The following is a 20,363-nucleotide window of genomic DNA, read 5'->3' as shown; positions in this document are numbered from 1 at the left end:
AATAAACTTGGGACTTAAAGATACAATAGTTATTATCCAGTCTGGAAAGTAGGGCAGTTTTCGACGAGATCTCGTGCGTGCAAGCGTAAAAAAATGCGTGACCGCGCGTGCACGCGTACTAAAATTTCCGGTCTAGGCGTGCACGCGTGATTTATGTTAGCGTTTTTTAGGCGTCAGTACTGCGCGTGCACATTTTTTTAAGAAACCAGGCGTGCAAAACGCTAATTCCAAGCGTGCATTTTTTTTAATGAAAAAAATCTCGTGCGTGCACAGTGCCCTACTTTCCAGACTGGGTTATTATTAGTTTTTTTTTGTATATATATATTTATCCTCGATGTGAGAAGGTCGAATGCGCGACCTAAACATTGAGTAACATTTTTTACCCCGACCCAGTCTCGAGTTGCCTGTGGCAGATTGGGATATAATAAAGACTATAGTTGCAAGTGCTGGCTCAGCAGGAGTTTGAACCATTTATAAGGCCTTTTTCAAGGGTGCTACAGCATGAGAGCAGTGAGGGTTGAATCCACGACTTCATGGTTGATGGTGGTGTAGCAAGTATTCTTACCACTACACCACGCTGCGGGGTTTTACTATATTTAAACTATTATTACTATATTTAAACAAAAAGTATCAACAAACAACGCAATTCCTTTTTTTTTATCTAAACAAAATTTGATATTAATTAAAGCAGTTACATAGATTTTCTATGTTGTAAAAATATGGTTGACTGTAACCATGTCGAAATGCAAAACTGGTTTTGTAACAATTTATTTCCTGAAATGATGAAGTGCGACCGTGAAATACAAAACAGATTAAACCTAACCACATCAAAACAAGTTGTCCACAACAAATCAAATTTTAAGAAAAAGTTAAAAAAGATTAAAAATAAAACTTCTGACCTGGCTGGTAGTTTAGGTTCAGAGGAAATATTCGAAGAAAAAAAATGTCCGGAGTATTTAAAATTTTGTCAAAAAAGTAAAAAGCACCAAGAAAAGTTGACTTTGATACGACTAAAACGAGAAGAGTCAGAACAGGAATATATTCAGGACACAGTGGGGCCAGCTGGAAACCTAAAACCCAGTGTTGGAGCCCCAAAGGAACCCCCTGGTCAACAAAGAAAACAGGAACTGCAACAAATTTATGGAAAAAGGGCAAATGTAATTCATTCATTGGAAACAAAATTACAATCTCAATTTGATCAGAACTTGGACATTTACCGACCTCATTATTGGCCAATTATTTCATTAAAATTGTAATAATTTATTTAGATGAATTATATATAAACAAAATTATATATATATATTTTTCTATATTTTTAACCCTGAATGTCTTCACACTGTGTATCTTTGTTATTTTAACAGATTTTATAATAATAGGTTTGTATTTTTAAAATAAAATGAGTTATTCAAATGTCCTGGAATATGAAGGAAGCAACTTTCTAAGACAAAGACTTATTCTCTCTTCTCTGAGCGGTCATCCGATCAAGATCAAAAAAATTCGTCATCAGAGGGAGAGCCCTGGTCTTCAAGAATATGAAGCAAATCTGCTCAAACTTTTGGACAAAATCACCAACGGAACAAAAATTGTCATAAGTGTAACAGGGACAACTTTATTTTACAAACCAGGCATTTTACTGGGTGGTAAAATAGAACATGAATGCAATATTGAACGGGGAATCGGATATTATTTGGAAGTTCTTCTGTGTTTGGCCCCATTTTGTAAAAACTTAATTAGTGCCGTTTTTACTGGTGTTACAAATGGCAATATTGACCCATCGGTTGATTATATTAAATGTACCAGTCTACCACTCATGAGACGATTTGGGGTTGGCGTTACTGAGGGGTTAGAACTCAAAATTAATAAAAGAGGGTTTGCTCCTGGAGGAGGAGGGGAAATATTTTTTCAGTGCCCAGTTGTAAGAAAACTGCGAACTCTGCAAGTAAATGATCAGGGTAAAATAAAAAGAATTCGAGGCGTCGCTTATGCTACCAGAGTTTCCACTCAAATTCCTAATCGCATTATTCATTCAACGCGCGAAACTTTAAACAATTTTTTACCCGATATTTATATATACACTGATCATATGAAAGGACCCAATTCAGGAAAGTCGCCAGGATTTGGTATCACTTTATATGCAGAAACCACTAACGAAGGAATTCTTGCTGCAGAATTTAATTCTTTGCCACAAGGATCAAATCAAGAACAAATGGTACCGGAAGACATAGGAAAAATGGCTGCGAATTCATTATTGGAAGAGGTGTGCAGTGGAGGCTGTGTGGACTCATGCAACCAATACCTAGCTGCTTTATTTTTGGTGCTTGGGGAAAAAGATGTTGGTAAAATGTTAAGTGGACCACTTACTAGTTACACAATTGAGTTTTTACGCCATATTCGAGATTTTTTTCATGTGACTTTCAAATTGGAGACTATAAATCATGACAGCGATGCCCCTGGTGGTAAAATTGGGTTACCGAAAGTTTTGTTGACTTGTGTTGGTGTAGGATTTTTAAATATTAACAAATCTCTTCGATAAAACATATTCTTCAAAGAGATATTTAAGTTGCTTTGATTTTTGTAACTAAATTATCAATTTTAAAAAACTAGAAACATTTAAATAATCATTTACATACTTACAAACAATTTTTAAAATTTAACTCAATTTTGTTGTATTGATTTAGAAATTTACAAATAATATTTAAACTAATGTCAGTGTTTGATATTTATTCAAAACATGAAATGATAAATTAATAATTTTGCTATCTGAGGCTTTTGATGAATTATGTTGGATGTTGTTATGGAGCCTGATGTGATTAAAGGATTGGGGCCACTGGCTGATCAGTACACTCATAATAAGGTTAGCAGATAATGTTAAATATGTTGTACCATGTTCTCAATAATAGATATTAATCGCATAATGGATATTTTTATTGATTCATGTAATATATTGTATATATACAATTTAAATAGCTTGTATCGAATCTTTTATTTTAAACAACTATTTTCAAGATTTTTGCATTCAATGGTACTAAAGTATACACTAGGAGCAAACATTTTATGTTTTTGTTGACTTTAAGTTGATTTAGTTGACTTTATTCCATAAATCTAGAAATTGTGTAAATTATGTCGCTCTTGTAAAATAAATTTTAATAGCATGTTTTTTCTCAGATTTTTTTTGTCTTTTCTAATAAGTTATAAGTTAACCTCTTCGTTTTTGATGTTTATACAAATTTTGTAACAATAACTGATTCTTTATTTTTCAAGGCTTTGGCCTATTTCGAGCAAATTAAAGCATCAGATCAAGGTTTGGAATTTTGTGCAACTGCAATTTCCCAGGGAAGCTATAGAGAAGATTACATCAACTTCTTCTTGTGGCAGGTATAAAAAAAATTAAAAAAAAAATTATTGATTTATCCTAGATTTGTTGTTTAACTTTTAGTTTTATATTTTAGGTTCTTGAACACCAAATTAAAGTGAGGCAGTTGCCAGACTCATTTAAAACTGCTATAAGAAATACTTTACTAGCATGGCTTCAAACTTATGTAAGTTATTTCATGTTGATATAGAAAACATTTGTTTTATAAATAAGTCCAATTTTAAATGCAGTTTCAAGCTCATTATTTTAAAGAATGTGACTTTAATAATCATTAAACTTATTGCCAACAACATGGTGTGGTGGTTAAAACACTTGATTTCACTATATGAGGTCTTGGTTGGGTTTGATTCCCACTGCTTTGATGATATTATGCTCTTGAATAAAACACTGTAAATTACATAAACTTTTGTCGAGCCAAGAACCAATCGACTGAATAATCATTAGCAATTGAAATTAATTATATCTCAATCTGCCTCAGACATTTCAAGTTTGGGTAAGGGTAGCTAATGTTAACCTTTTAAAGCCCATTAGGTTAGTTTTCAATATCAAGAAATACAGAAAAAAAAAACATTTTTTTATCTAGAGTAAGAAAGGATTGCAAGAACTTCCTGCATTTGTTCGAAACAAAGCTGCTCAAGTGTTCTCCATTGCATTTGCTAAGGAATATCTGGTGAGATGGAGTACATTCACACAAGATATCATGTTGATGTTACTGGGAGATAACCCAACAGCTAAAAATATAAACGACCAAGGTGTTGACTTGTATTTGCGAATTTTGTTGGCAATTGATTCAGAGGTTGTGGATAGAAGTATTGTTCATACAGAAGAGGTTTGAAAACTTTAAACTATTTGTTTTTTTTAAATTTAAACTGTTTTTTTAAATTATTTAATATTTGTATATTTATTTTGATGTTATTTAATTCTTGTTTTACAAATGGGTTTACTTACTTGGGAATGCTGTGACTGGAAGCATTTAAAATTAAATTCTTAGCCTTTTGTTGTACCTTTTGTTATCCTAATCAGTTTAATTTGTTGTTGATTGTTTAATTATCTAGGATTAATTGATGGCAAATTTACAAAAAATCATATTTTTGTGTAGGAAAAAGAACACAACCAATTATTGAAAGACATAATGAGAGAAAGATCCATAAATGAAATGGTCGACTCTTGGTTCTGTATTTTAACCAGCGATCAAACCAGTAAATCATCTAAGGCAATGTGTTTACAAGTGGTTGGTGCTTACATTACATGGATTGATATTGGTCTGGTAGCAAATGACAGGTTAATACTTAATCATTAATTTTATCATTCATTGGTGATTTCTATTCAAAAACACAAAAATAATTTATTTTAAGCAGTTGTGGAGTTCAATTTAAATGTTTATTTTAATTTGATAATTGATTTTGATGTATTACCTTTTTTTTAATATTTTTGTTTTTAGGTTTATGTCTTTAATTCTGAGTTACTTAAGTTCGTTAAATGCAATGGAAATAAGGGAAGCAGCATGTGACTGTGTTAGAGAAATTGCACTAAAAGGAATGCTTCCAATGGATAAACTATCTTTAATTGAAACCTTATGGGGTGCAATACTATCTTCGGGAATACTAAATGTACTTAATGTAAGAAAACTATTTTCTGTTAAATATGATATCTTGAATGTTAGATTTTTAAAATTTTGTTTCATCTTTGATAATTTAGCAAATATTATAAAATTTTAATGGTTTAAGGACGATGAGGAAATAGATTTTGTTATAAAGTTGTCAAGATTAGTTGCTTCAATGGCTTCAACTTTAATTCAATCATGGAATAGGTATATACAAATTTGTTCAGTATAACAATACTATATCTCTTTTTGAAATAATTCCATTTTTAAAACCCCATAAAAATAATTGTTTTAGTAATTTTTTTCTAAAAAGTGATCAAATATATTTTTCTTTAAAGAGTTTATAATGCGCGGCTGAAGAATCTGTTCTACGTCACTTCATTTTGTGAAACACTTTTGTTATTAAATATCTGCAAGAAAAACAAAATTTGTATCTTTTACTATTCTACAACTCATCTTTAAATTGTGCTTTTTTTATATTTTTTGTTACCAAAGAATGGTCAAGCCAACTCCTGATGTTGTTAAAACTGAAGAAGGATTAAACTTGCTAGCCTCAGCTATACACAACAAGATACCAACTTGCATGAAATTTTTTGAACATGATGATGATGATGTGTCAGCACAGTGTATTGATTTCATGAGGGATTATATTGATATGCAAAAACACACCCAACCGTAAGTAAAGAATAAAAAATTAGTTTTTTTTGTGGAGAAGTTATATCATTCCAACAATAACATAAAAAATACTAGTAAATTGCCTTCCCTACGGACTGCATTTTTATTGTTGTGATGTGGTCCCAACTTAAAGCTAATATATGCCAGTGGTTATTTACCTGCACACTACAAATGACAGTTTATTTTATTTTTAAGGCCAGTAAGTTGGGCCTACATATAAATATATTTAGTTTTTTTTTAAATATTGGTTGAATTTGTCTAAAACCTTTTGTATATTCTTTCGTATTGGATTTCATATTCTTAAAGCAAAAACGTTTTTAGTTTTGACAATTCAACAAAAGAAATTCTGAAGGAAATATTTTGTATCATTATTAAAAAACTAAAGTACGATGAGGAATACAGATTTAATAATGAGGTAAGTTCTGAAATTGTTGGCTACTTTGTTTGTTTAACATATGCTTCAGAACATCATTCTCAGTAACTCTATGCCTTAGCGTTCTTGTTTAAGATGTTATAAACTTAACTAACTCCTGCTTAACCTGGAACAGTATAAATTTTAGGTCAACAATATTCCAAACTGGCTAAGCCAACTTAAAAGTGAACTTTGGTATCAAAAGTCATACTGAGAAAAAAAAGTAAAAATACAAAAAAAAAATCTTTCAAAAATTTGCATTTTTTTTAACTTTAGGGAGAGGATGAGGCAGAATTTCAAGATTTTCTTCGAAATATAAAAGTAATTTACGACAACTTTGCAATCCTCTGTCCAAACATCGTACTAACCACAGTTTACGATCTGCTTGTTTCAACTTTACCTCAATGGCAAGCTGCTGCTTTTAATGACGTGGAAGTTTCTATCAGGTACCATTTTATATGGTATTACCAATTTGTTTATTTTAAAGACCAAATAGATTTTAAGGTAACATTAAGCCTTCAAGCTGTAAGAACAAAGCTTAAAATTTGATAGAAACTTGTTAGAACAAATTATTTGTATTTTAAGTTAATCTTCGAATTTTTTTGCAGGGCTTTGTATATGTTAGGTGAATCACTACCCTCCAATATGAGCTTCCAATTTTCACCCGACAAGCAAGCAACATCACCAATCCACAGGATGATGGCTTTGGTAATAAATAATTTTATTTGTATTTATTCATTTCTGTTAAGTTTTGCTCATTTTAAACATCATTGACTTGGGTATTGCTGTCTATCAAATTGCTAATAAATTTATGATCTTGCTCAAAGTTAAGACTAAGGCATTACTAAAAACACAATAACATGAAAACAGTGGAGGATTAAACCTAGAAGAACCTTATATGGTTAAATTAATTTTCTTTACCGCTTGTGTTAGTGCTTAAAACCTTATTATTTTTAGTTGGTCTCAAGTGGTGTTAGTGGCCACCCTCATTCAGCCGTCAGATTACAATTCTTCGAAACGGTTTCACGTTATGATCGCTACTTCCCTGCTGCTTCCAACATCATTGAAGAAAAAGATGGAGTTGCAGCAACTACTGAAGCCTTCTTGGATCAAAGAGGACTTCATTCGGATGATCCTAAGATTAGAAGTCGATGTGCCTACCTCTTTTCCAGGTAAGCATAAGAAAATCCTCCGAAAAAACTAAATTTATAATCAAAATGATTAAATTGAAATATTCTCTTTTTGCAGGTTTGTCAAAACGATCGGCAAGCAGTTAAGTCAATTTGCTGAGGAAATCCTAACCCAAATTCAAGATCTTGTTGTGCTAAGTCCAGTAAATACAAATCTTATCCAGATATTTCGAAGTAAAATTGATTTTTTTAATTGTTTTATTATTTTAGATAAATTCGACAGAAAGAGTTTTGTCGTGTGAAGATCAGCTTTTTATTTATGAACTTGCTGGTAACCTCATTGTGAATAGCTCCTTTCCTCCAGAAAAGAAAGCCTCACTTATGACAGCGCTCTTGAGACCGCTGGTGGAAGAGTTTCAACCTCTGCTTCTAAAAATGAGAGAGTTGCATGCTAGGGAGGAGAACATGCCGAAAAATGTTAAAAGAGAAAGTGAAATTTGTGCAAATACATTAAACTATGCCATGTCTTATGCAAGGTACAGTATTTAACAACATACCAATTGTAACTAATTTGTAATGAATTTTATAAAAAAAAATAATTTTATACTATTTTTAAGCCGAACAAGTAAGGCATTTAGCAACAAACAAACGATGGGCCAATCGGGTTGTTCCAAAGTATACACCGATGCATTAAAAGTTTTCCTGCAAGCACTAGATACAGACATTCATCGCAAAATTCTCCACACTGGTAACATTTCGATTTAAAACAATCTTACTTTTTGCAAAGATTTGTTCTACAAAATTTTGGATAACCTGTATTCTGGTACAATGCAAATAAATTTTTAGGAGTACGCCAGTATTTGCATAGGATGGTGATTTGTTTGGAAGATGAAGTCCTCCCATTTGTTCCGATAACAGTCCGGCATTTACTCTCCAACCAAGAGTCTCACTCACTTCATGACTTCATTCCCTTAATCAATCAAATAGTTAACAAATTTAAGGTACTTGGTAAAACACCTTGCTTTTTATACATTTAAAAACAATTACTTTTTTTAAAAACAATTAACCCTAAACAAAAAGAAAATATTAATAATTGAATGTTGACTGTGTTTTTAGAAATTGATTGAGCCATTTCTTCACGAAGTGTTTATGCTTGTTGTACGGTCAGTATTTGCTGTGTTATCGCATCACAATGGTGAAGAAGTAAATGGAACAATCAGTGAAGACACGAAGATAATTCGAAGGTCCTATTTCCAATTTCTGCATGGCCTTGTTACAAATGGAGTGGCTAGTGTAATTCTAACACAAGGTGAGCAAAGGATGTACCAAATTGTTTTATGCTGTAACGATTATTGAGACAAACAAAAATTATCTGCAACCATGTGTTGTACTTAAAATTTATTGTTGGGCAAAAAATTTTTACCAACACATTTTTCTCATTTTAGATACCCCTGATGTTGAGATGGTTTTATCCACTTTAATTGAAGGTGCTAGCAATATTTTGGACCCGATTGCAGAAAAAATTTGTTTCACTGTTCTTATTCGAATCATACAGGCATGGGATGGTAAGGAAACTAACTTGCTATTTTAAGCAAATAATTCCTTTTACTTAAATTCTTTCTTTTTTATTTTGCAGATACAAGTATTAACATTTCACTTGAAAGTTTTATATGCAGTAAAGTCATTCCAGTTTGTTTTTTGGCTCCTCTTAATCCAAAATTTGATATGAGCGATGCCCAAGCTATCATTGCTCTGAATGAATCAGCCTCTTTATTAAAGGCAATGATTGCTTCTCAGGTAGTAGCATATACTATTTATGTACTTAAAAAAGTTTCACTATTTTTAGGTTTAAAAAAAGTAGTTTTGTTTTTTGTATTTATATTCTTTGTATTGTAGCAAAAAATATATATTTTTTTTATTTTGATTAAAAGGCAGTTGAAGTAGAAGCATTTTTACGACAACAATATCTTCCATCACTTCAACTCCCTTTGCAAGTTATTGAGGTTAGTTGGTGAAAAATATTTTTTATTAATAAGTTCTATTTTTTACATGTTTTGGTTTCTTTTTAGGAATATTGTCAAGCATTAAAAACTTTGGATACTAAAGGATTTCGGGCATACTTAAAGGTATAAGAAAAATTTGTATTTACATTTTAATATTTAACTGTGTTATACTTAAGTTTTTTTTCTTATTTTTAAAAGGTTTTTTATAGAAGAAGAAAATCATGACCTTCAAACACCAAACTCTATTTTAACCTTTTTTACATCATCTCTATACCTAACCAAAACTATTAGCTTGCCAAATTATTTTGTGCTATTATTTTAAACCTTTAATTTTATTGAAATGTTAAATGGAACAAATAAATTATTAAGTTTTAGCTTTTTTATTTTGGAGCAGCGTTACTTTTTTATGCATTTTTGGTCCACCTAAGTTTATTACTGTTTCTGTTTTACATATTGCTTTATTTATTGTCATTCTGTATAATTATGGTAGGGGCATGGGGTTTATCAATATTTAAATTAAACTAATATTTTTATTTATGTTTTTGTTGATCTAAATTTTTTTTTGTTATTGCTGTTTTCGTTTTGATTCCACTTGTTTTAATTTGTTTTCAAAATAATAATGGATGATGTCTTGATTTTGCAATGTTAAATGAACATATGCTTGTATGTTGTAGGAAGTGGGATATACCTGGTAAGTCATTAGAAGCAGGTAGTTATTTTATATAAAAAAATGCGCAATCAGGTTACCTTATAGACATTCAAAAACCTCTTTGTTCGTTGTGTTTCTTTGGGTTTAAATAAATTCATATAACCACTACAACAACGATTCTATTGGTAGAGATTATTACTACACCATAGATTTACCCTGGGAAGTAAACCTTACCTCTTTATCTGTTTGGCTTCAAAAAACAAATTCCTTGAACTCATGTTTAGATTGGCATAGGTTCGTGGTTGGGTTAGCGATATTAGCAAACTCTAGAAATATTATTATATTGCTACTATATGTTAATTAGACGTCTTAATTTTTTCAAAGCCTTTAGTTTGGTTTACAGTTAAATAATTAAATTAAATCTAGATTTAACAAGTTTTTTCAATGGCACAAGATGAGTGCGTTAAATAACAGCTTTGTATTTTTTAAGTTATTTACCAAAGTTAGCTATGAAAAAAACAGTATGATATAAAAGACGTGTTGCATCAAAACGTATTTATAATAAAAAAAAAAAAATATAAAATATTGACCTTTTTCACATTGGCTAATTGTTACAACTTTGTTACGACCTTTGTTTTCTATCTGATTTTCTTTTTATTTAATTTATATCGTCAGTCTGACAGTAAGATAATTTAAGACTTTACGTAGGGTTTTACTCAGACTGTCAGTGTAGTAGGACTACTTTTAGACTTCTGACAATTATTACCTTCAGACCTTGAACTTAAATTCACTGTTTGTGGTACTAGTAAGCTATTTACCTATATACTTGCAATTGTTATCTTTGTCTGTTTGTTTTCCTAAATCTGTGTGTGTTTGTTAAGTCTCTCGACATTCAGGACATTCGACATACACAATACATATCGCTATCTATTTGTAAGGCAAGAGGTATTTTTATTTCTTTTATCACTCTTATTTGTTTTCTATTTTTTAATGGGTCATACTGTTAATGAAAGAAATTAGCAACCCATAATTGAATAGGCTAATCTATACATAATAGAGCAGGGAGCTTAGGGGATGATATATAGTTTTGGTACGCTATATATATATAGTTTGTGGTGCCTAATTTAATTATTCTGGCAAATATAAGTTGAAACCAAATTACGACAAATAAAATTTGAGCATAATGCAAGCCATTCTGCCATTGACTAGTAATAGTAACAAAGCTGTTTGTTTATTGTCTGAATAGTAAAATTGCTAGAATGAGGTATAAAATACACCACAATTAATCCATTATGGTATATTGTAAAATCATTTATATTTTATTCACTGGCATAACATATTTATAATTTATTAAAATATATAATGATATAATAGAAATAACAGGTAGCTTTGTTGTTAGTTTCTTTTGTTTAATTTTATTTCTTGAGAATTTTAACATACTTCTTTTTTATTAGTAGGCTACTAGTATTGCTATATTAAAATATGCAATTGCTAAAGCAATTTTAGTAATAAAATTATTTATATATAATTTTTTCTGTTTATAGACAATATTTATAATAATAGTAAACAATGTTAAAGAATGTCTTCTGAAAAAGTTCTCATCGCTTGTTGTGTTCTGTTCGTCTTATTAAAATCCTGTTCGGGAAATTGTGGAAATACGACTATAAGTGGGGAAGATGGAACATGCTACATGGGGGATTGTGTAGATGGAAAATGTTTTTGTTTTGAGGGATGGCAAGGACAAACTTGCTCTAAATGCCAGGGAAGAGTTTTGCTGAATGATTCTTCAGGTAAATTAATTTTTTATATTTATTTAGGTTTTTTGCACACAATGATAGTAATAAAAAGATATATATATATAAATATACAATTAATAGGCTCATACATAAAGCATTTATGTGGCGGTAAAAAAACAAAATTAATTTTATGATTTAGAACATACCATGCTAACTATTATTTTCAAGATTTTATAGTAAATATATATTTATTATGACATGGTCACCAAACCCAGCATGTAGATTTATTACAAAAAATCTAAAAATGTCTTGTTATTCAATCCATTTACCTTTTTGTGTATAACTATCTATATGTTGTTAATGTAACGTTAATTTTTTTAGTGTCTTATGGTTTTTATGTACTGTTAATGTAGCTAACAAAGTGAAAGTAAATGTACGAGGCTATATGCTTAGCTATTATTTTTCAAATTTGATTTTATTATATATATCAACAATGTAAAGCATGACCTAATCCATCCTTGGCTTAATTGTTTCTGACAATTATTTCTTTCAACTAATTAATACAATTATAATGATTTTATAAATATGTGTTTATTGAAATAGCAGGTATGAAGAGAAAGATAATCACTTTGTTATTATTATTATTAAAGGTATTATAGAGGATGGCCCGAAGAATTACTCATCACCAAGCAAATGTTCTTGGGTAATAAAGCCTTCTATTCCGTAAGTTCAAACAAGTTACATTTATTTTTAATAAATTCAATGGAGAACTTTATGTAATGCATTAAATGGCATTTTGACAGATTATGTGGGACTTATACACATAATAATTAAAAGTGTATAAGGTTATAATATATTATTCTTTTTTGATTTCTAAAATTAGGCTGTTACTTTATTAGTGCCTATTCTTAGTTTGGCTGTATAGAATACACTGTTTGTTTAAGTTTATGGTCCACTAAGCCCAAATAAACTTTCAAAAAGACCCCATCCCTATTAAAACAACAACATGTCTGTCTTAAATTACAGGCACTCAACTTTACGCTTACGGTTGAACGAATTTGCCTCGGAATGTGGATGGGATTATTTGTATGTTTATGACGGTGATTCAGCGTTTGGTCCACTGATTGCCACGTTTAATGGACTGGTGTACACAAAAGGTTATTTTTATGATATTCTAAGAAACTTTTATGAAATCAATTTTGTGCCCGTAAAAACTGCCCGTAAAAAGTGGTTAAATTTGTTGCTAAGTAAATATAAATTTTTATGGCACATTCCATGTATTATATGTAAATAACTCTTTTGTTATGGCACATATACTATTCTGTTAAACAACTTTAAAGGTAATTTTTGGACTTGTTTATTTCAAGAAAAATTTTTGTTCTGGTTATTTTTAATTTTTTGACTTTATTTTTTTTTTAATTTTTAGATTTCAACTTAACGCAACCCCCTGAAATAGTTGCAAAATCAGGATCAGCATTTCTACATTTCTACAGCGATGTAGCCAAAGATATGATGGGTTTTAACATCTCTTACTCAATTGATGAATGTCCCTATGACTGTTTTTCTAATGGGAACTGTAATTCTACAGGTAAGACAATAAAATCAAGATTTAATTAACAGATTTGATTTTGTTACACATTTTGTAAAAATCTTTTAAAAACTTGATTTTCTTATTGTGAAATTGATAGCCCATTGGTATATATAAATTAGTTTTAGCTTTCAGATTGTTATTGCTTTAATGTTATGAATCAATTTATTTAAATATGTTTATTTAAAGTTGTTATTGTTATAAGGTCTAGTACTCAATCCACGCTAACACAAACCTAACATAACATGATTTTATTAGTAGTCACAACAAACATTTCGGAATATATACTAAACAATTGTCATGATATGGTCTAGTAGAGTGTATTTAACAGAAAGAAATAATAAAAGTACCATTGGCTAGGTGAGCTTTTTGGTTTTCATGTATTTGTTACAATGTATATATTTTCAATGGGATTCTTTCATTCTGGCTTTCCTTTTGTTGATTGTAGTGGTATAAGCATAAATTTAAATACAAGATTTCTAATCTTGAAATTAAAATTATGTTCTAATATATTTGTCATCAAAACACTTTATTTAAACACCTAAGCAATAAACAAAACTTTTTAATTTAAAAGTAATTATAAGGCAACTAAATATTCAATTAACTTATAATATATTAGTTTTTGGTTTACACTAAACTAGTTAATTATTGTTTAGTTGCTAAAATAATATAAGAAAAAATAAGATAATTAAAAGACTTCTATATAAAAAATTATTATTGCAAAATATTTTTTTGTACTATGTTCTTTTTTTAAGTTAGCGGTAATTTTATAATTAGGTTTAAAAGTATACTGTCTTTAAATGTGTATTTATTTATTTTTTTGTTAAAAAAGACCCTTTTTGCAATTAATATTGTATTTTTTTTGGTTTATTTTTGTAGAATCAACTTGTGATTGTTCATCTGAATGGAGTGGACAAGTGTGTGACCAACAAGTGTGTCCTTCTAACTGTAGCAACACACTGGGACAGTGTGAAGAAGATGATGTGTGTTCTTGTATTGAAGGCCAACACGGCATGGACTGTTCGGTACCCACCTCAAGGGTAAGATTTGTTTAAACTTATACATATAAATTTCTTAGTTACCTTTAAAATTATATTGTTTAGTAAAGTTGCTTTCTGCTTTTAAAAATATTAAATATGAAGAATGAATCAGAAGAAATATAAATTATTTGCTTAATGAAATCACTTTTACAAAATACTCTTATGAATAACAATCTTATATTTATTCCACCTATAGTTAAAGTGACATTAGTCAGTATTGGCTAATTAATTAAAATTACAGATTTTAGGTAAAATAGTTTTTAAAGGCATATAACACCATATTTAAAGTTTATTTTTTGAATTTTTAAAATTAATAATTGTCATTTATAAATAAATATTCATATACATTTTCTTAAGTTTACCTTTTTATTGTTCATTACTTTAAATGGTCAAGGTTATAAATTTTCAGTAATTACAAAAGATAATTACCTATTTAAAAGGTCAATAGCTTTTATGTGTATAAGGTGGCTTATCTCTGACATTGGATTCTTAATGATGGTATTAATTTAAAAAACATGATTATTAATGATAACATACCTGTAGAAGCCCTTCTTTTTAAATAAAATAAATTTAATGTCAATAACCCTTTTGATAAGTATGTTGTACAAATACCAATATGCCTACTCGCTATTAAGCTTCAAAAATGTTAAACTTATTGCTTTTTACACAATTTATATATACCTTCTAAATAGTCTTAATGTGTGAAACTTTTAAATATTTATGTATAAAAAAAATTTTATCATTTGTCTAAATTCTATATGGGTATTTTTAATCATTGTGTTTCAGCAAACTTCCGTTATGAAATTGTGTAAAATTTTTACATTCTTGTTATCTAGACCTATTGTAAAAATCCCAGCATTTATGCAACCAAATTTACTTAAAAAAATTGTTTTTTAAAGGGGGCATGGAACACAAAGGAGTTAACTGCAGAAGTCAATCCAAGAGCTTCATTTTCAACTGCTAGCTTTGAAGATACCTTCTGGATGTTCAGTGGTGAACAGTTTGGAATTCCCCAACACAGCAGCGATATTTTCTGCTACAATCAAACCTCAAACCAGTGGTCGAAATTTACCCAAGAAAACTCTCCAATGCCACGATACGGTCATTCTATGCTGTATTTGAACAATAATAAATTGCTTGTTTTCGGTGGGAAATTAATTTCTACAGAAAGAACGACAGACGAGCTTTGGGAATATGATGTCGCCGAAAATTTATGGACGATAATAAACTACACCTCTGACTTTGGGAATTATACTAACAAAAATTCTATTTTTGAATTCGGAACCTTATCTCTTTCAGGCCACTCTGCCAATCTTTTTAGGTTTGACAATGGCTCTGAAATAATGGTAGTTATTTTTGGATACCATCCCACAATGGAATACAGTGGTTTCGTTTATGAGTACAATCCAGTAACTCGATTCTGGGTTCGACCAAAGCTGAATGGCTTCAGAGTAAATGGGTTATTTGAACACACTACCGTTAACGACAACATCAATCGATTACTTTATGTTCATGGGGGAATGAGAAGATCTACGCAAAATTTAGAGCGCTCAGTCTTAACAGATGATATATACTCCTATGACCCAGTCACAAGGTTCTTTAGAAAACTGACAAGCAGTGGTGTACCCAAGTATTTGCATGCCTCTATTTTTGTTAATGGAGTGATGTATGTGTACGGGGGAAACTTGTACAATGACACAAACAAAGTAAACGAGCCACTTTGTTACACGGAAAACTTTATTGCATACTCTGTGGTGTGCGACAGGTATAATTGGATTACTGTTATATATATTATTAAAAACTATTCATGGAATAGATATTTACCTAAAAACTATATGCCCGTAAACCAGAAACATTATTTTGAAGAAATTATCTTTTTACCCATAAGTAAAAAAAAATTAATTACAGTGAACTGTTGCTTTCAAATTTGGTTTTCAGAAAAATGTCCATTCTCTTAATGGCCAATACCAGTATGATTCACTTCATGTTTTTTTTATTTAATTTAAATTTAAATTTGACGGGCTCAACATTTTTAATTTAAAAAGAAAAATAGAAATATTGATTTGCAAACTGCAAAGCTGGTGCAATGAGTTCATTGTTCCTTAGTGGCAAAAACAAATTTGATTGTTTTAAGTACTTGTGTAATCATTTACTCATAACCACTCAGAAGTGGCCTGTTAATCAATATTCCAGATTATTTTAACTAAAGCCTCATGTTAGTTGTTTAAATCATTACTTGGTATATTAAAATTATAATAACTAGCCCTTTAGGCCAAGGGCAATTGATTTATTATCATTAAGTTTCAAACAGTGTACTATATTACTGTTAGGTGGATTGAACTTTCAACGCCTAATAACAGCATACAAGCAGGAAGATATGGACATGAAGGAATTCTTATTCAACCCAGTCCTGAACTATCAACATTATATTTCTTAAGTGGATATGACAGTTCCTTAATCTCCAATGCGTTGGTTTACACACCTGGAAAGTGTAGTGCCATTACTAATGAAAATGACTGCATAGGTATGTGGAATTCAGTACTAGTAATGTTATGGTATTTTTATTTAAATTTTATATTACCATATGTATTTTAGATTCTTTTTCAAATGGCATTTCTTGCTACTGGAATAGAAGTGAATGTAAAGCCAATGTTCATTTAAACAACCAATCTATTTGTGAAGACAAAAATGTGACTGATTCAGAAAATAGATGCTCAGGTTTAAATCTGTGTTCCGATTGTTTATCCAACTCATTTGGTTGTGAGTATTGCTCAAGTAATGCTGAAAGGTGCAGACCTTCAGAAGAGGATGGTAATTGCCTGCAAAATATTACTCATTGTGATTCAAATCAACACTATTGCTCAAGTCTTTACAACTGTGAGCAATGTGAGAGTGTCGGCGAAGAGTGCATGTGGGTATTGGCCATGGGAACAAGTAACAACGCCATGAATTGTCAACCAAGAGTTGGGAATAATACCAAAAGCGAATCACAATGTACTCGTAAGCCTTGCACTGAAATTGAATCTTGTTCAGAGTGCACAAAATCCTGTATGTGGTGTGTTAACTTAAAGAAGTGTTTTCCTGTTAACTCATATGTGATACAGTTTCCATATGGTCAGTGCATGGAGTGGTCCAACAAACAACAGTGTCCTCCAAGTGATTGCGCTGACTTAAAAACATGTAACGACTGCCAAGATAACCCTAAATGTGGATGGTGCGACGATGGTTCTTTAACTGGTTTGGGAACTTGCAAAGATGGTTCTGATACTGGTGCGTTATCATTCAACAACTCTTCCATGGAATATGAATTAGACGACCTAATGTGTTCAAACACAAGTTGGTATTTTACATCATGTCCCTCATGTCAGTGTAATGGTCACAGTCAGTGTGATGAATTTAATGAATGTATTCAATGTCTGAACCAAACTAGCGGTATAAATTGTGAAAATTGCATGGCTGGTTACTATGGCGATGCAAGGAATGGTGGCAAATGCGAGCCTTGCCAATGTAATAACAAAGCAACTACTTGTAACAGCAATGGAAATTGTAATTGTTTTACAAAAGGAGTGGTTGGAGATTTTTGCGAGCGTTGTGACACGGATTCAAATTATGTCGGCAATGCCACTGGTAATGGGACTTGTTACTATCCATTACTAATCAATTATCAGTTTACATTCTCTCTGTCTGCGGGACAGGATGATGACATCACAGAGATCAATTTTCAAAACCTTCCGCTTTTGGAAGATGATGTTCAGCTTACTTTCGAGGCACAGAGCTCATGTAGAGTTCGAATGGCTATTATTTCAGCCAACACGATTCAATCAGTTGGCAATGAGGTAACAATAAATATAGTGAAGGATGTTACAAGTTTGCAATACACCTTCAGCGGATCTGATTTGCAGTTTGGAAAACCTGGTGTTAACTCAACTATTCGTATTTACGTCTCTAATTTTACGATTCCACTTCAGATTAAGGTAAGGTTCTTGAGTAAGAATCACACTGGGTTATTTATTTAATTAAATTTAGTTTACTATTAAAACTATTTACTTTTTTAGGTATCTTTACTCCAAAGAAGCAACAAGCTGCTCACCATTCTTCTAATCCTCTTCTCCTCCTTTTTGGTGATCCTTCTCATTGCTGCGGCAATGTGGAAGTTAAAGATGATGTATGATGCGCATCATCAGCGGAGGAACAGAGCAGTGGAGATGCAGCAGATGGCAGCAAGACCCTTTGCCGGAATTCATCTTTGTTGTGATGACATATACAGATCAACGCAGGTGATTAGTAATATTCTTATTATAAGCCTAACCTCGCAGTAATTATTTACTGTGGTTTTAACCAAAGTGGTTTTGATTGTAGATGCTTGTATCGCCACAAAAGTTTGGTTATCAAGCACTTGATTCGCTATATTGTGAACCAGATGCCGTATGTGAGGAAAAGTGTTCAAGCACGAACACTTCAGTTATTTCTGTTTTTCTGTGGTTACCTTCAGGGTGCCCTAACAACTTAAACAATAGCGAAAATGGCACAGAAAATAATGACCTAAAATGTCATGTGTCGCCACCGCCTGGCCAATGTGCTTTAGCCATTGGGACTGCACTAACAAATGGTGAAAAACATTCTGTCACACCAATCCCAACACCCAAATTAATTTCAAAGACAAATAATTTTCACAAAAATAATCCACCGTTTGCGACATCAGTGCGAGATTCTAGAAGTGATGAACTAACCACAACTGTTACCACAGTAACAAATGGTCAGAGCGGCTCACAAGCCCCTCCTCCTGCCTATGTCAATCACGGCATGATGCATACTTATATATAAAACAGTGGATTTTTTTTCCTATTTTTTATAACGTTTCCAAATCTGCCCGGTGTTGGTACATTTACACTGAACCATATGTCCAGTCTTAGTAATGCAAACTTTCTTATGTACATTCGCAAAATATTGTTCTCTTTCATTGTAACAAATTGGTTTAAATTGCACTTTACCAATATTAATTGAAGCAAATTTTCTATACTAATCAAGTTAACTTCAAAAACCAAAACAAATTGGTCTAAACCATACTCTACCAATATTAATTCAAGCATATTTTCCAAACCAATCCAAGTTTAACCTCAAGAACTAATCAAATTGCACTTTAAAAGAATCTGAAAAGTCTCCTGTCAATCACGTCATGATGCATACTTACATATAAAACAGCGGATTTTTTTTCTTATTTTTTATAACATTTCCAAATCTGCCCGGTGTTGGTACATTTACACTGAACCATATGTCCAGTCTTAGTAATGCAAACTTTCTTATGTACATTCGCAAAATATTGTTCTCCTTCATTGTAACAAATTGGTTTAAATTGCACTTTACCAATATTAATTGAAGCAAATTTTCTATACTAATCAAGTTAACTTCAAAAACCAAAACAAATTGGTCTAAACCATACTCTACCAATATTAATTCAAGCATATTTTCCAAACCAATCCAAGTTTAACCTCAAGAACTAATCCAATTGCACTTTGAAAGAATCTGAAAAGTCTCCTGACATTTTATGGTATTTAAACTGTGCAATACCTTGTATAAATTAGTGAAAACCTGTTCTGTAATTTAGCGTCACTAGGGGATTTAATTGTTGTAAATTTTTCCTTTCGAATCTGCACTTAATGTTCCCCTTTTAGTAGTAACATACTTGCATATAATATTTATATTCGATACATTATTGCTTAAAATAAAATACCATCTTAAAAGGTATATTAATATTTTAAATGCACATCAACTTAACTTCCATTTTATTATAGGTTGTATTTTTTATTTTATTGGTAAGTCATTTTCTTTTAAGTCAAAAGTTTTTTGATGCAATAAAGGTAGGTTTGGGCTGTTTATAACTATTTCTAGTAGTTATTATTTTATGTAATGGAAACAAGTTACTTAGTAACTATTAACTAACTGCTAAAACTAGAAAAACTGGGTTTAGATCATTTATGCATAACTGTAAATGTGGTAAATAATGATCTTTAAAAGACCAGTACTTGGTTTCTTAACTTATAAATAAAAAGCATAATGGGAAAAACTAATTAATTGCCCGTCCTATGGGCTGCATTTTATTTGTCATACTATTGTCGCAACTAGTACAAGCTTGCAATAATTTACTTGGACTCTA

The 20,363-nt window shown here is 30.9% G+C and overlaps 4 protein-coding genes across 4 annotated transcripts; all 4 read left to right on the top strand.

Moving 5' to 3' along the window:
• The first annotated feature begins 123 nt into the window (after positions 1–123).
• LOC145746118 (uncharacterized) lies at positions 124–1,362 on the top strand. Its single transcript, XM_082564306.1, has one exon. It carries the CDS (start codon positions 720–722, stop codon positions 1,254–1,256), a length of 537 nt encoding a protein of 178 aa, XP_082420432.1. The 5' UTR covers positions 124–719; the 3' UTR covers positions 1,257–1,362.
• An 8-nt stretch (positions 1,363–1,370) lies between these two features.
• Positions 1,371–2,675, top strand: LOC145746117 (RNA 3'-terminal phosphate cyclase-like protein). The gene has a single exon (XM_082564305.1). It carries the CDS (start codon positions 1,397–1,399, stop codon positions 2,531–2,533), a length of 1,137 nt encoding a protein of 378 aa, XP_082420431.1. The 5' UTR covers positions 1,371–1,396; the 3' UTR covers positions 2,534–2,675.
• LOC145746116 (exportin-T-like) lies at positions 2,656–9,872 on the top strand. Its single transcript, XM_082564304.1, has 22 exons — positions 2,656–2,854; positions 3,262–3,375; positions 3,450–3,539; positions 3,957–4,202; positions 4,473–4,654; positions 4,815–4,992; positions 5,101–5,183; positions 5,472–5,651; positions 5,973–6,066; positions 6,340–6,509; positions 6,672–6,771; positions 7,021–7,235; positions 7,312–7,396; positions 7,464–7,729; positions 7,811–7,941; positions 8,040–8,194; positions 8,310–8,502; positions 8,639–8,758; positions 8,830–8,990; positions 9,125–9,196; positions 9,263–9,319; positions 9,395–9,872. Exons 1-22 carry the CDS (start codon positions 2,780–2,782, stop codon positions 9,419–9,421), a joined length of 2,994 nt encoding a protein of 997 aa, XP_082420430.1. The 5' UTR covers positions 2,656–2,779; the 3' UTR covers positions 9,422–9,872.
• A 1,525-nt stretch (positions 9,873–11,397) lies between these two features.
• On the top strand, positions 11,398–20,073 carry LOC145745446 (attractin-like protein 1). The gene is made up of 10 exons (XM_082563526.1): positions 11,398–11,635; positions 12,232–12,304; positions 12,608–12,738; positions 13,008–13,169; positions 14,049–14,209; positions 15,109–15,974; positions 16,540–16,733; positions 16,805–18,183; positions 18,265–18,486; positions 18,569–20,073. Exons 1-10 carry the CDS (start codon positions 11,425–11,427, stop codon positions 19,031–19,033), a joined length of 3,864 nt encoding a protein of 1,287 aa, XP_082419652.1. The 5' UTR covers positions 11,398–11,424; the 3' UTR covers positions 19,034–20,073.
• The last annotated feature ends 290 nt before the right edge of the window (positions 20,074–20,363 follow it).

The sequence above is a fragment of the Corella eumyota genome, chromosome 3 (genome assembly GCF_963082875.1).
Source record: "Corella eumyota chromosome 3, kaCorEumy4.1, whole genome shotgun sequence".
In the NCBI taxonomy this organism is placed as follows: Eukaryota; Metazoa; Chordata; class Ascidiacea; order Phlebobranchia; family Corellidae; genus Corella; species Corella eumyota.
The sequence above is the reverse complement of the archived record's forward strand: the minus strand, read 5'-3'. Positions and strand labels throughout refer to the sequence as shown.

Excerpts from the sequence above, each read along its gene's own strand:
- LOC145746116 (XM_082564304.1), top strand. The coding sequence starts at position 2,780 with ATGTTGGATGTTGTTATGGAGCCTGATGTGATTAAAGGATTGGGGCCA. Across the intron at positions 3,540-3,956 it reads TAGCATGGCTTCAAACTTAT|AGTAAGAAAGGATTGCAAGA; the intron begins GTAAGTTATTTC and ends TTTTTTATCTAG. Across the intron at positions 6,067-6,339 it reads AATACAGATTTAATAATGAG|GGAGAGGATGAGGCAGAATT; the intron begins GTAAGTTCTGAA and ends TTTTAACTTTAG.
- LOC145746118 (XM_082564306.1), top strand. The coding sequence starts at position 720 with ATGGTTGACTGTAACCATGTCGAAATGCAAAACTGGTTTTGTAACAAT.
- LOC145746117 (XM_082564305.1), top strand. The coding sequence starts at position 1,397 with ATGAGTTATTCAAATGTCCTGGAATATGAAGGAAGCAACTTTCTAAGA.
- LOC145745446 (XM_082563526.1), top strand. The coding sequence starts at position 11,425 with ATGTCTTCTGAAAAAGTTCTCATCGCTTGTTGTGTTCTGTTCGTCTTA. Across the intron at positions 15,975-16,539 it reads TACTCTGTGGTGTGCGACAG|GTGGATTGAACTTTCAACGC; the intron begins GTATAATTGGAT and ends TATTACTGTTAG. Across the intron at positions 18,487-18,568 it reads ACATATACAGATCAACGCAG|ATGCTTGTATCGCCACAAAA; the intron begins GTGATTAGTAAT and ends TTTTGATTGTAG.